General features: G+C 35.4%; 3 protein-coding genes across 3 annotated transcripts; 2 read left to right on the top strand and 1 right to left on the bottom strand.

Annotated features, from left to right (window-relative positions):
- Positions 1-396: 396 nt before the first annotated feature.
- Positions 397-9,582, top strand: LOC127986652 (rod cGMP-specific 3',5'-cyclic phosphodiesterase subunit beta-like). The gene is made up of 23 exons (XM_052588978.1): positions 397-518; positions 603-1,394; positions 2,443-2,595; positions 2,918-3,007; positions 3,093-3,233; positions 3,340-3,414; positions 3,695-3,759; positions 3,860-3,926; positions 4,030-4,077; positions 4,160-4,309; positions 4,419-4,562; positions 4,652-4,717; positions 4,975-5,121; positions 5,211-5,318; positions 5,711-5,820; positions 5,904-5,991; positions 6,067-6,167; positions 6,356-6,463; positions 6,551-6,614; positions 6,688-6,762; positions 6,868-6,951; positions 7,065-7,218; positions 7,957-9,582. The coding sequence occupies exons 2-23, from the start codon at positions 924-926 to the stop codon at positions 8,016-8,018; spliced, it is 2,571 nt and encodes an 856-aa protein (XP_052444938.1). The 5' UTR covers positions 397-518; positions 603-923; the 3' UTR covers positions 8,019-9,582.
- A 1,050-nt stretch (positions 9,583-10,632) lies between these two features.
- On the bottom strand, positions 10,633-12,340 carry atp5mea (ATP synthase membrane subunit ea). Its single transcript, XM_052589027.1, has 4 exons — positions 12,185-12,340; positions 11,464-11,518; positions 11,242-11,340; positions 10,633-10,747 (listed from the first exon to the last, which is right to left on the bottom strand). The coding sequence occupies exons 1-4, from the start codon at positions 12,218-12,220 to the stop codon at positions 10,722-10,724; spliced, it is 216 nt and encodes a 71-aa protein (XP_052444987.1). The 5' UTR covers positions 12,221-12,340; the 3' UTR covers positions 10,633-10,721.
- A 991-nt stretch (positions 12,341-13,331) lies between these two features.
- Positions 13,332-14,409, top strand: LOC127986680 (heat shock protein beta-11-like). Its single transcript, XM_052589013.1, has one exon. The coding sequence runs from the start codon at positions 13,347-13,349 to the stop codon at positions 14,133-14,135; it is 789 nt and encodes a 262-aa protein (XP_052444973.1). The 5' UTR covers positions 13,332-13,346; the 3' UTR covers positions 14,136-14,409.
- The last annotated feature ends 144 nt before the right edge of the window (positions 14,410-14,553 follow it).

Here is a 14,553-nt window from a genome sequence, read left to right as displayed (position 1 = left end):
TAGTTTTTTATGCCACTATAATGTACTCTGTTTGTACTGTTTGTAACATGTTACTGCTATACAAAATGGAAGTAATGTACTTTTAATATAATTGTAATAAAATTCAGAGTTGTTGACTCTTTTTAAGAATAGTTACAGATGCTTATTTTATTTTTGCATTTTATATCATTTTATTTTTTGCATTTTCTGTTTTATTTTATTATATTAGTTTAGTTTTGCTTTTCTTTTTTTAATTTAAAGCAGTCCAGGCATTCACTGTTAATATCTCTGGTCATTCTTGACTGATATTCACATATACCGCATATTAGCTCTTTTCCATTTTTTTAGGAAAGCCCTTTCACTGCTCTCGTGGTTGCAGTCACATTGAGTAAGAAGACAACTGGTGCTGAGATAATCAGCTAGTGGCCTGGTTAAATAGGGCTTAGTAATGAGGAGTGTGTTTTTAATAAGAACTTAAAGAGCTTGTAGCGCAAAGGCCAGGCTTCTGGGAGAGGAGACATAGAGGAACACAGCTAATGGTTGTGCATTAGCATTCACATACTTTATGATCGTATAGCTTTTCCTATAAAACTGTCATTAAGAGCATGTCTTCTCTTTCCCAGGACGCCAAGAGCATTCAGAGGAGGACATCGTTCGGTTTCAGCTCCGGGCTCAGGCTTTGATACAGGTCACCTGATCAGTTTCACTAGAGCAGATCCTGATTCACCTTCAACAATATTAGGAAAACACCTTGCTGATGACAGTTAGATTGGACACGGGTTGCCCCTGCTGTGGCAGGCGTCTCATCTCAAGATTCCTCGTTTTCTCAACTATTTGAGGAATCATATGCTGTAAATATTCCGTTTTTATCCTGAAACCTAATTTGAACTCTCATTCCTTGGCCATCACCTGCCAGTACTGGGACAGAGGCAGAAGATCCCAAGATGAGTGTCAAAAAGGAAGACGTGGAGAAGTTCCTGGATGGAAATCCAGATTTTGCCAGGAGCTATTTTGACAAAAAGCTCAAACCTGGTGCCGTGGCCTCGATCATGCGAATACCGGAGTCTAAAGTGGATATGGACAGTTTTAAGGACATATGCTCGGTAGAAGAGGGAGCAGTATTCTACGATCTCATTACAGACATGCAGGAGAACATCAATATGGAGAAGGTGATTTTTAAGATTCTGAAGAGGGTCAGCGCTCTGATCCATGCCGATCGATGTAGCCTGTTCATGTATCGACAGAGAAACGGCATCGCTGAGCTGGCTACACGTCTCTTCAATGTTAATGAAAATTCTGTGCTCGACGACTGCGTGGTGCCTCCAGACTCTGAGATCGTCTTCCCGCTGGACATTGGTATAGTAGGATATGTGGCTCAAACCAAAAAACCCATCAATGTGAAGGATGTTACACAGGTACACATTGCTTTTAAAACATATTTTACACAGATCATTAGAGAGTCACGCTATTATGCATTATTAGACTGCAGGTGAAGTCATATTCAAGGCTTGGCAAATCCTCTTTACATAATCCATTTATTTCAATATACCATGATCCATGTGCAACATGAAGGATTATTTCACCTGTGGCATTTACATAGTGACCAAATCTTCTCTCAGTAGTTGAATTACAGAAGATTATTTGTTTAATCACTTGTAAAATAGTTAGTTTACATGAACTAACAATAAAAAATGGTAACACTCAATTTTATGGTGCCCTTGTTACAAAAGTTGCATGTATGTATTATAATAAAAACAATTAATGATGCATAATTGCATGCAACTAATCCTAAACCAAACCCTCATCCTTGTCCTAACCATAAAGTAAATGCATGTAGTTATTTAATATTACTCAGTACTTAAATGTAGTATTACACTGTAACAAGGACTCCATAAAATAAAGTGTAACCAAAATAAGTGTAAAGCATTTATTACACTTATTACACTAATTCATTATTAAAATCAAAAGTTGTATCTGTTAATATTATTTAATGGACTTGCACTAACACTAACTTACAGTTCATAGTTTTTATTAACTAACAGATTAATAAATAAATTAACAAATGTATTTCTCATTGTGACTAAATGTTAGTTAATGCATAAATGATAGCTAAAGGACCCTTTTTGTTAAGTGTTACTAAAAAGTTATTTTTCATCTTTATTATATTCATATGTTATCTTTCCATTAGCAATAATAACAGTTAACAGTGAATTATAAATATGTCTTTAGAATTGATTTTAAAAGTTATTTTCTTATGTACCGCATGTATTTAATCTGTGATGAGATATTGTGCTTAACATCAAAAGAATACAATTTGTATCTAAATTAAGAAATAAACTAATAAATAATTTCTTTCAGCCTGACTCTACAACAAATATCAGTTGTTAGTAAGTGATAAAAAGACTAGTGTGTAGGGACAAGTGTATACTGTATGTGACAAAACTGACTTTGCTTTCACTGTAGGACAGTCACTTCAGCTCATTCGTTGATGAACTAACTGAATACACCACACGTAACATGTTGGCCACACCCATCATGAATGGAAAGGATGTTGTAGCTGTCATCATGGCAGTCAACAAGACTACTGGACCCCATTTCACAGACGAAGATGAGGATGTAAGTGTCTGTTTGCTGTTTCTGTCCACCACTATTATTAATACAGTCTACATTGGCCTCAAACCCAGTAAAATAGCTTTACAAGTTCAATTTAAAATAAGAAAACAATAAATAAACTGTAAAAGTAGTTCAAAACTTATTTGAGCACATTTTAATTGGCAATTATTTGAAGTGTGTTGGTTTTCAACACTAGTATTCACAATAAGAGTTAGATGTTTTTAGAAAATGTTAAAATGGAACAGTAAAGACATACTTGGCATTTAAAGAGACAATAAAGGTATGGCATCAAGTTATTTTCTTAAAACTTGTCTATTTTTTAAAGCTTTTCTTAAAGTATCTGAAAGTTGGCTCTCTGAACCTGAAGATTTTTCATCTGAGCTACCTTCATAACTGTGAAACACGAAAAGGACAGGTAAGTCTGCATAATAGGTGACAAAATTATAAAACTGAATAGAAAAAGGTCAATTTTAAATGCATTTGTCATATCTCATGCGTAGCTGCTGCTGTGGTCGGCTAACAAGGTGTTTGAAGAGCTCACAGACATTGAACGACAGTTTCACAAAGCTTTGTACACTGTACGAGCCTATCTCAACTGTGACAGGTACTCTGTGGGCCTACTGGACATGACCAAGGAAAAGGTACATCGATCACTATAATTGCCGGAAGGAACAGAGACGTCATACTTAATTTAGGGGCTGTAATGTCCCTCTCTAAGACTGACTCAGAGGTTTTGTTCTCTTGCAGGAGTTCTTTGATATTTGGCCAGTGTTGATGGGAGAGCAGCCACCTTATTCTGGCCCTGTAACTCCTGATGGAAGGGTAAGCACAGATCAAATTACCCCAAAATCAAAATTGCTTTAACATTTCTTATGTCATTGCAAATCCATTTGACTTTCTTGTGTCCCAGTTTGGAGCTTATATTCCAAACAGTGAAATCTGTGGTCACCATTCACGTTTGTTAAATATAACAGAGCAGCTTAATTTTTTTCTGAATGAAAGTTAGATTTGGAATGATAAATGTTGGTAGAATATTCTTTTTTATTTAATTTTTTTTTGGGAGAACTACACCTTTATCAATTTATCTAAATCTTTTACTTAGGAAATTATTTTCTACAAAGTAATTGATTATATTTTGCACGGAAAAGAGGACATCAAGGTCATACCGTAAGTTTTCCTATTTTTTTTTTCTAGTAACCAATGTATTATAGCCAATGTGTGCATTATAAAAGATAGCATTATAAAATCACAATTTTCTTTTACACAGATCTCCCCCTGCAGATCATTGGGCTTTGGTTAGTGGATTACCTACATATGTAGCAGAGAGTGGATTTGTAAGTGACTCCTTTTTTACTTTGGGAATGAAGTATGGTTGATTTTTGATATGTTATGTATGCATTTACTTATTCATTTATTGATTTCTGTTGTGTATTCAAGATTTGCAACATCATGAATGCAGCAGCTGATGAAATGTTCAAATTTCAGGTATTTTTTTTTTACTGGCTAAAACATGTTTAATGGTTGAGGTTCCCTTGACTTGTAGTAATAGCACTTTGGGTTTCTGTAGACTGAAGCTCTGGATGACAGTGGATGGACCATCAAGAATGTGCTGTCCCTGCCAATTGTCAACAAAAAAGAAGAAATTGTTGGCGTTGCAACTTTCTACAACAGGAAGGATGGCAAACCATTTGATGACCATGATGAACAACTCATGGAGGTACAACTGATAGATTGATTCCTAACATTAAAAAGAACGATCATTTACAGATAAATACAAAAACCAATCACTTGTTGACTTGGGGAATAATGGCTTGCTGTCTTGACAGGCTTTGACACAGTTTCTGGGCTGGTCGGTCCTCAACACAGACACATATGACAAAATGAACAAGCTGGAGAACAGGAAGGACATTGCCCAGGACATGGTGCTGTACCATGTCAAATGTCGAGATGATGAGATTCAAAACATCCTTGTAAGACTATATTTTTAAGTTGCACATTTTGTTTCGTTATTTTATTATATAACTATTTATTTTCATTTTCTTTGGTATTTCTATTCTAGAAAACAAGAGAATATTTTGACAGAGAGCCCAGAGACTGTGAGGAGGAAGAGCTTTTGGAGATTCTGGTACACCGAACTGCTTCTTAATTAAAGATGTTTGAAATCACAGCTTGATGCTAAACTTCTCAGAGAGATAAGATAAAAACAGTAATAGGAATCCATTAGTAGAAACATTACAGCATTGTCTATATAAATGAATGTCTAAGTTATGGTGTTTCAGCTATTGCTGCATTTTTCAAACGATTCATATTTTTTCTTCTGCAATGATTTGTTCTCAAAAAGTTGTGCGCTGGCTGACTTTTGTTTTATCATTTTTCATGCAGAAAAAAGAGCTGCCTGGCCCGAAAAAGTTTGAGATCTACGCGTTCCATTTTTCAGACTTCGACTGCACTGAACTGGATCTTGTAACGTGTGGGATCCAGATGTACTATGAAGTTGGAGTGGTTAAAAAGTTTCAGGTCCCTCAGGAGGTAATGCTTGTTTATAATGATGGAGGCACCTGATTTCTGTCATGAGCTATCATGAAATCCCATCAAATCGGCTGCTATCTTCTAATTAGGTTTTGGTGAGATTCATGTACTCGGTCAGCAAAGGCTACAGAAAAATCACCTACCACAACTGGCGCCATGGCTTCAATGTCGGCCAAACCATGTTCACTTTACTAACGGTATGACCTGCTCAGCTCTCCCTTCAATTATTATTATCATTATTTCATTTGGAAGCACTTCTATTTTATTTAAGCATTTTTTTATTTATATATTTTATTCCCTGAGAGTTCAAAGCATGATATTGGTGTTAGCATTATGCTGTACTGCTCAAGCTATAGATGTACTTGTTTAGGGTCCAAACTAAATGTTTATTCTTGATTTAAGTATAAAAGTAAAGTATAAAACAGAATTTCAAACAAAAGGATTGTTTCCCAAAAAGTTAGTTTGATCTAGTGTCAAACAAGCTGATTTTTGCATCTTTGTTGTTCATGAAACTTTTTATATACACATACTAAAAATGATAAAATCATAATGAGAATGATTTTCTTTTATTTCTTTTTTATGGAGTCAGACAGGCAAACTAAAGCGGTATTACACAGATTTGGAGGTTATGGCCATGATCACTGCCGGGTTCCTGCATGATATCGACCACAGAGGCACAAATAATCTCTACCAAGTGAAGTCAGTAAATACTTCTACTATTTCTACTAGTACTTGTACTATTATTGATTCTATTAATAATCATCATCACATTTTGTGATTAGGTCCCAAAATCCTCTGGCCAAGCTGCACGGATCCTCCATTCTAGAGAGGCATCACTTGGAATTTGGCAAGTTTTTGCTAGCCGACGAGGTATGAGGAAACTATCCAGAATGTAAGCCTTTACATTAATTAGATTTTTGATCCTAACATATTTTTTTTTCTTAGTCGTTAAACATCTTCCAAAACCTCAACAGAAGACAAACAGAGCATGTCTTCCACCTCATTGACATTGCCATCATTGCAACTGATCTTGCCTTGTACTTTAAGTGAGTTTCTATGATAAATCATATCGTAATGAAAATACATTATTTATTTGTCACTATGTTGTTTCAAACAGAAGAATCATTTAGCTGTTTTTTGTAAAGTGACAGTTTTAGAGTGACCATGGTTGTTCATTTAAAGTGTAAGCCTCAAATGAGACAAAAGATTTCAACTTCTTAATTCTACCTCTAAGAAAGAGAACGATGTTCCAGAAAATTGTCGATCTCTCTGAGACGTATGAAGAACAGAAGAAATGGGTGGACTTCATGTCTCTTGAAACAACAAGGAAAGAAATTGTAATGTAAGTGTGTCCATTTATAACGACGATGGCATTTTAACATAACACATCTCTTTAAAAAATGTTTTTATACTTTTAATAATTGACCAGGGCCATGATGATGACAGCGTGTGACCTCTCAGCTATTGCAAAACCATGGGAGGTTCAGAGCAAGGTAAGAGATGTCAAATGAAGAATGACTCTTTTGTTTCTCAGCGATGTACTAAGTGTCATTTCTCCCATCCTAGGTCGCCCTCTCTGTGGCTGCTGAATTCTGGGAGCAGGGTGATCTTGAGAGGACTGTTCTTGAGCAACAACCTATCGTAAGTGCCTGAATTTAATATTGCTGGTTGTGTTGCTAAGAAAGTGCCTATCTTGAAAAAGAGAATAATCTAAAAAGCTCCTGTGGTATCTGTCTTTTAATCTAGCCCATGATGGACAGGAACAAAGCTGCAGAGCTGCCAAAGCTTCAGTGTGGTTTTATCGACTTTGTCTGTACTTTTGTTTACAAGGTGAAACTTTATGAATCATCATTTTTGCTTCAAGAAATCAATGTTAAAAACAAAATGAGAATGTTTTGGCCATCAAGATTAATTAGCAACGGTTCCCTCTTTGTTTTCCACAGGAATTCTCTCGTTTTCACCCAGAGATCCAGCCAATGTATGATGGCATTCTGAACAACCGAAAGCATTGGAAAGAGAGGCAGGAGGAATATGAGGCAAAATTAAAGGCTATGGAGGAGGCAGCTATGGCCAGACAGGAAGCAGCTGCCAAAAATGGTTTGAATTGTAGTCTTTTGTTTACGCTTTTATTCATCTATATCCTTTGTTCACTGTATTTGTACTAAATTCAAAAGAACCCACAATCAGACCCTCGTGTATAGCTAATTTTCAGGTTCACATTTAACATATCGATATAAACTACTAATCAAAAGTTTGGGGTTGTTAAGTTTTTTTATGTTTTTGAAAGCTTCTAATGCACACCAAGGCTGCTTTGAATATTTAATCAAAAATACAGTAAAATTCTATTTTAAAATGTCATTTATTTCTGTGATAGAAAAAAAGAATTTCAGCAGCCATTACTTAATGTCACATGATCTTTCAGAATCCATTCTAATGTGCTGATTTGCTGTTCAAGAAACATTTTTATTTTATTTTATCATCAATGTCGAAAACAGCTTAGCTTAAAATATCTAGATTCTTTTATAAAGTTCAGATGAACAACATTTATTTGAAGTCAGATTTTATTGTAACATTATAAATTACTTTACTGTCACGTCGATCTATTTAATTTATTCTTCCAGCAGAATAAAAGTTTAAAAACCTATTGACCCCAGACATTTGAAAGGCAGTTCATTAATCTACAAGGAACTTGATTAGCCATCAAAAAGCCCAGATCTGAACTAGAATAGCCAATTATAAGAGAGCATCCACATCTTGTCAGCCATATATTGTATGATATTATGCATTTGTTAAATTCGGATTCTATTTGTTTGTTTCTGTGCGGTTTCTCTACAGTTGCAAATTCCAGCATCAACGGTGGATCAGGATCAGGGTCCAAGACCTGCTCCGTCTGCTAGAAGAAAAGACAGAGGCAGAGGGCAAGGCAGTCACACGGGGGAGATCAATCTCACTCTTAGGATCTGTAAGGATCTGACCGAGAGTGAGTGGGATAACGCTATCAATGCATTATATGCTATCACCAAGCCACAAGACCATTTGCTAACCATTGAATCTTGCCTACAATTAGTATTACTGTTCCACTGTGTTTCCTTTGGGTCAGTGTTTAAGCTATTTCATTGGATGGTAATCGGTTTCAGTTAATCACAATGCAGGCCTACATTTTCTACAGGAAAATTTTATTTTTTAATAATTAGTTTTTCCATCCAATCGTCCAGATCCAAGATATTTGCCTCATCTATAAATTACTTGTACTGGATATGTTTTAATGTATTTGCTCAGGTGATCAGCTTCTATTTAATATCAAGCAGGTCCATGATAAGGTCCATCAAGGAATCAATTAAATACTGTATGTATGTTGAAACTGCAAGATATGTTTTTCTCTTATTGTAACTGTAATAATGTATGATTTGTCGTCACCTTTTAGTGAATACCGAAAAAAACAAGCCATTATACGTACAGCTGTAAGTAACCGTTCAGGAGTGCATTTCCCAAAAGCAACTATGGTTGCATGTTCTGTCATTACTAATACAGTTCATTGGAATTAACAACCATAGTTAGCTAATGATGCTTTTGGGAAACGCACCCCAGGTTGCTAAATGTGAGAAGGCAGACTTTAGTGTGCCACAAAATATAGCTTCTGGTAAGCTAGATGGCAGAGTACAGTGTGGTCAGAGGGTAGAAAGATTGGGAATAAACTTATTGTTTTATAGTTTGTTATTTTTTTTCCTTCACTTAAGTTGACAGGTAATGCACAATTGTCCTTCATACTTATTTACATCAAGTGCTGTCATGGCTGTGTTTTACTGAGCAATGTCCCGTTACTCAGTATCTCCGCTGCTGGGACATGCGTTCAAAGAGAAAACTAATTCCAGTGGCCTTGATACCATTCATCAGTTCTCAGCTGACCTGTCACCTGACTTCCTTCTTAAGTCTCTCCTTCAATGGTTGTCAATGAAACGTCGTAAAACATCAGTTGTGATGTGAGTCTAATTATGTAAATATACTAAATTATTTTTCAATTTGATGACGATAGTGTTACGATAGTACGATAGTGTTAAAGTAAATACTACGAAGGTGTGTTTTAGTGCACTTAATGAATTTGACAAGCTTTTTATTATACAAAAGCTGCTGCTTCGGGTTCACATATCATAAAGGTGTAAGCAGTGAAGGATCAGGCATTAGCAAAGAAAATTTATGTTTAAATCAATGTGTCATATCTGACAGTGGGGGCCCAGACTTTTTGAGTTTGACACAAATTCATGTGATCTACTTGCAAAGAAAGATTCATCTTTTTTTGACATAAATTTGCTCATTATGATTCATCATTAAAGATGCTCTCAAACCATCAAAAACAAAAATACAGCATCAAATATGGGTCATTGCAATTAAATTGGTAAACATGTCAAGCATCACTTCTGTATGCTCGATACCATGACAATTAAAGCATATATTTTTTATGTACTTTGTGTGTTTCTTAGTATTTAGATGGACTATTTCAAATAAGTGAAGTTTCATATATTCCATTTCTCAAAGAAAAAATAATAATACATTTCAAAAAAATATTAAGAGCTGTTCATAAAGGCTGATAATATTGTTTCTCAAGCAGCAAATCTGCATTTTAGAATGTTTTCTGAAGGATAATGCAACACTGAAGATGAGTAATGATGCTGAAAATTCAGCTTTGTCATCAAAGTAATAAATTACGGTTTAAAATATATTAAAACGAACCCTAATATTTTACAGTATTACAGTTTTTACTGTATTTTTGATCAAAGAAATGCAGCCTTTTGTGAGCAAAAGAGACTTCTTTCAAAAAGTGTATTAAAGCAATAACAATATTAATTTGGGACTCAAAAGGATTGGATTCTCCTCACATATCTGCTCAATGAGTCACTCGATAAGAAAGCTTCTTATCCCATGAGAACTATCAGCAGTTTCCACCCTTCCCTTCCTAGATAACTAGGTCTGCAAAGGTTATCTGACCATCCCTACACATTCCATTTCCCAATAAATCCTCTGACAATATTCTTACAGGAGTTCTTCCAGTATTTTTGTCTCTGTAAAAGTCATATCAGTTTGGGGTTTTTAGATAAACTTTGAAAAAGGGTCATGTATAAACGAAGGAAAGCAGAGATGCGAAACAAAATTGATCTTGCTTATTTAAACAGTTAATGAAGTGTAGCACCACAGCTAAGTAGCTGCCACGCGTTTGTGCAAAATCAGCACTTGTGCTGTAATGGCTTGACCTAAATCCTGGGATTTATGCTAAACCATGGTAGGGTTATTCAACCAATCCTTCCACTATACCACGGCATTAGAGAAAAGACAAAACAGTCTACAACACATTCTCGGAGAATGATATTGGTTTGTCGCATGTGCAAAGAGCATATAAATATAATCCAATCAAATGAAAATTTTATTTTCTTGCTGAAAAGGTATGCAGACATACCCTTGATGCATATAATCTAATTTACCTGAATAATGGCAATGAGGCATAAGAAAACAAACAAGAACATTTTTACCTTCTGTCTTTATTGAAAATAAAAAAGGTTTATTGTGAGTCATTTCACTTGGTGCTGGAATGGATACATCACGGAGATTTACTTCAGAATGGTGTCAGAGTTTGCTGTGGAGATATAAAAATACAAAAAATAGTAGTGATATATTTTCACATTTTGAAATATTTGTGGTAAAGTAACACCCTGTATCACTACTAAATATGTGTACAATGAACCTTGAGAACTTTCTCTAGATTGTAAACTGTTCCCCAGAAATTCCCTTTCCAAAAATAACACTTCTTTGAAATTGTTTGAGTGAATATCTTCCTTGAATAACTTCAAACCCAAAGTTAAACTTCACATAGGAGAAATCTGCAACATCATGAGACGCTGTTAATATATCACAAAATAAAAAAGGAACTTATTTCTTTCGCCAGATGCCATTTCAACATTACTGTATCTACCGTCTATTGTTTAATATAAAATGTCCGTAGTTTGACACAAAGGACAGGTGGAACAGGGTTTTTGCAACATCATATGATACATTTTGTTATATTTTATTCGTGTTATATTGTAGAGTAATGTGTATAGACTGAGAAAGAGATAGACAGGGGTTACAGACCTTCAGAAAGCTGTTTGTAAATACGCTCCTGCTCTTCCCTGAGTTTCTTCTCTTCCTCCTCAATCCTCCTTTCTTCAGCAGCAATGGGCTTCAGATAATCTGGAGAGCAGATTGACACCATAGAAAGACAATTAACAGAGGCACAAAAGGCATGCCAATACAAAATATAACTGAATTAAATTTAGTTTTAAACCACAACGTAAAAAGTACATAAACGCTTACCATATCTCTGCTTCCCATAAATTAATCCAATTAGCAAGGCAGACCATCTTGCTGTCTGAAATCAGAGAAAACAGCAGGTTTGTTGACTGTGAGCTTGTCAAGACTTCACAAGCAACTCCCTTATTTTATTAATCTATTTCTTTACTGCATATGACTAAAAATTCATTCAGTAAAACATTCAGTATGTAGAAATACAGTTAGGTCAAAGTTTTGAACAGCATGCCAATCACATTCTTTTAATGGGTACTGGACGTGATATAATAATTCTTATAATTCACATTTAAACAAAATGTTTTCAAATATACAGCTTTTATGTAACTTACTGTAGTAAGTATACACTGTGTATCACCATTTTAATTTAGAGACTACAGGGACTAGTTATACTTTCATAAATTCACCCTACCACGGTACGATGTACGTTACAAGTTTAGTCAGTAATATTAATTCACACTTGACAGGTCATTCGCTGTTTTCTATGCACACATATCATGTAACGCTACACATAACGTACTGACCTTGCAGATCTGTGGACAGGCTAGCAGGCTAACACCATTAGCTCATACACCGGCTACGCTCGGCTAGGCTAAGCTAAAACATTAGCGCTAGCAAAGAGCTATTTGCTGAGGATAAATGAAGGTCGCTGATATAAACTAACACGTATAGAGCATGTTTCTGAATATGAAACATAGTTTGAGAGGCATATTCCTAATAGAAGCTGTACCTTGATGAGCGGGGAGACTTGAACGGGAGGAACCATGTTTGAACGGATCTCTTCTGGAGAGAAAGTCTTTCTCCGATCTGCTCTGATTTGATTCTTCCTGCTGTCAGTAGGCTACAGTGTACACACACGTCCATCAACTTCTGTGAATGTATTTCACTATTTTTAAAGAAAAAAAAATGCTACTAATAAAATTTAATAAAACAAATAAATAAAAAACGTAACAATTTTAGCAGTTCACTTAAATATTCCCTCAGTGTGACAAATGTGTGTTTTTTATGTAACGTTAAAGACTGAATATTCCATACTGTCTCTCAATTAATATAGATCATTCAGTTATTCATTCATACGTTCATTCATTCATGTATTGATTTGTTAGGTTTATCATTATCATCATCATCCTCATGAACAACAACAACAATAATATTTTAGTTTTACACTGTGACATCTCCTTATTTATTATTATTTTATTAGGCTACTACTATTATTATTATTATTATTCACCCTTTAATAAACAGTTCACTAAAATATTTTTTAAAGTAGGCTGTAATTATTCCAGATACAGTCAGTCAGTTTTTATTTAGTTAGTTAGTTAGTTATTATATTATTATATTTTTTAGATTTAGAAAGAAATTAGTTTTGCCAGCTGCCCATTTCCATTTCGATGTATATTGTCATTAAAGGAAATAGTAACAGCTGTGCATTTCTTTGAAACCAAACTATAAGCACAAAAATTAGACAAGACAGGTTGTGGTTATGTATTCCATCATACTTCCTAAAAAGATATTTAGGAACTGGCACTGCCAACACACATGTCAGTTTCAGAAATCTGCAGGATCAGAAAATGTGTTGGAACGCTTCTATGTTAAATTTAAACACAGCAGACAAAGTATATAGAAGGTTCTGATGCACAAAGAAAATATGCTCTGATGTGACATTGAACTATAGGCCATTTCTCACAGTAACCATGATTACTTTTTTATTTTTAATATGGTATGTTGCTATATGCTAGGAAAACCTTGTATCATCCTCTCGCATTAACCTCTTCCCTTAATAGAATGTTATGCAGACCCATTAGAGTGGTCACTGGAAATAGAACAATGATGTACATCTCTGGTATTTAACAGATGGAAAATACAGCTGACTTGTTTTGGAACATGACAGCATGTGCTCAGTCATAGCAGCTCTTCAACAGGCTGACACACACCCCAGTGCTAATAGTGGAGCGTTACTGGAATGTTCCAGGGCAGTGTATAAAAGCCTCAGGTCTTGTTCACTGGGACAGAAGCACAGAAGAACCCGACCAGCTCAACACAGCACCGAAAATCCACCAAAGATGCTTTGCCCAAGCACATTTCAGCCTCACCTCAGCCCATTCATGGACTTCCACTGGCCAGTGCGCAGTCTGTGGCCAGAGACCAGACCTCTGTTCTTTCAGATCGAGAAAGAAATGATGAGACACATGCAGGAGATGAGGCAAAACCTGGAGTTCATGGAACGCCTGCACCAAAGGATATTCGACGAGATTGACCATGTTCCACCCATGACGACATTCAAACCCATCTCATTCCAGCTCCAAAAGGAAGGAAGCCAATATGCACTGACACTAGATACAAAGGATTTCACTCCAGAGGACCTGTCTGTCAAACAAGTGGGCAGGAAGTTGCGGGTGAGCGGCAAGACAGAGAAGAAGCAAGACGACGGGAAAGGAGCGTTCTCGTACAGATGCCAAGAATTCAGACAGGAGTTTAACCTTCCTGAAGGTGTGAATCCTGAAATGGTGACCTGTTCTTTAAATAATGGCCAACTACAGATACAAGCACCAAAAGAAGCCAATGCTGTGAGCAACGAGAGAGTGATTCCCATTACATACACTCCTGCTGTGAAAAGTCCTGTTCCTCAGAGCCCTCAACCTGAGAGCCAAGCAGCTGAGACGGACGCTACAGATATTTGAGCTTTGCCTCTATGAATACAATATAGCCCACAACGGAACAAATGACTCTGTGGAACATAAATATAAAATAATCAAATTTGTCAGAGGTCATTATTGGTCCTACATTTTATGGGATTTATGGAATTAACATTTTGTTAATTGTATTGTGATTCAGAAGAGAAGTCACATATTTCATTTTAATATTTGTTTTGTTTAACTGTTAAATTTTATTATAGTTTTTGACAAAAAGCTAATTTTGTGTATATCCAATAAAGTAAAAATTCCTGGATGGCTACCATGTTTATGTAATTTGTCAGATTTACACAAAATATTATTAGCTGTATTTATTTATTCATTTAATAAATTCATCTCCTATTTTTGATTTAACAATTTTCTTAAGAATTTTTGCATGCATAATAAATTAGGAATTTCTTTGTCC

The sequence above is a fragment of the Carassius gibelio genome, chromosome B21 (assembly GCF_023724105.1).
Source record: "Carassius gibelio isolate Cgi1373 ecotype wild population from Czech Republic chromosome B21, carGib1.2-hapl.c, whole genome shotgun sequence".
Classification (NCBI taxonomy): domain Eukaryota; kingdom Metazoa; phylum Chordata; class Actinopteri; order Cypriniformes; family Cyprinidae; genus Carassius; species Carassius gibelio.
The sequence above is the reverse complement of the archived record's forward strand: the minus strand, read 5'-3'. Positions and strand labels throughout refer to the sequence as shown.

Excerpts from the sequence above, each read along its gene's own strand:
- LOC127986652 (XM_052588978.1), top strand. The coding sequence starts at position 924 with ATGAGTGTCAAAAAGGAAGACGTGGAGAAGTTCCTGGATGGAAATCCA. Across the intron at positions 3,927-4,029 it reads ATGTAGCAGAGAGTGGATTT|ATTTGCAACATCATGAATGC; the intron begins GTAAGTGACTCC and ends TGTGTATTCAAG. Across the intron at positions 6,952-7,064 it reads TCTGTACTTTTGTTTACAAG|GAATTCTCTCGTTTTCACCC; the intron begins GTGAAACTTTAT and ends TGTTTTCCACAG.
- atp5mea (XM_052589027.1), bottom strand. The coding sequence starts at position 12,220 with ATGGTTCCTCCCGTTCAAGTCTCCCCGCTCATCAAG. Across the intron at positions 11,519-12,184 it reads AAGTCTCCCCGCTCATCAAG|ACAGCAAGATGGTCTGCCTT; the intron begins GTACAGCTTCTA and ends CTCTGATTTCAG. Across the intron at positions 10,748-11,241 it reads TTACAAACAGCTTTCTGAAG|CAAACTCTGACACCATTCTG; the intron begins GTCTGTAACCCC and ends ATATCTCCACAG.
- LOC127986680 (XM_052589013.1), top strand. The coding sequence starts at position 13,347 with ATGTGCTCAGTCATAGCAGCTCTTCAACAGGCTGACACACACCCCAGT.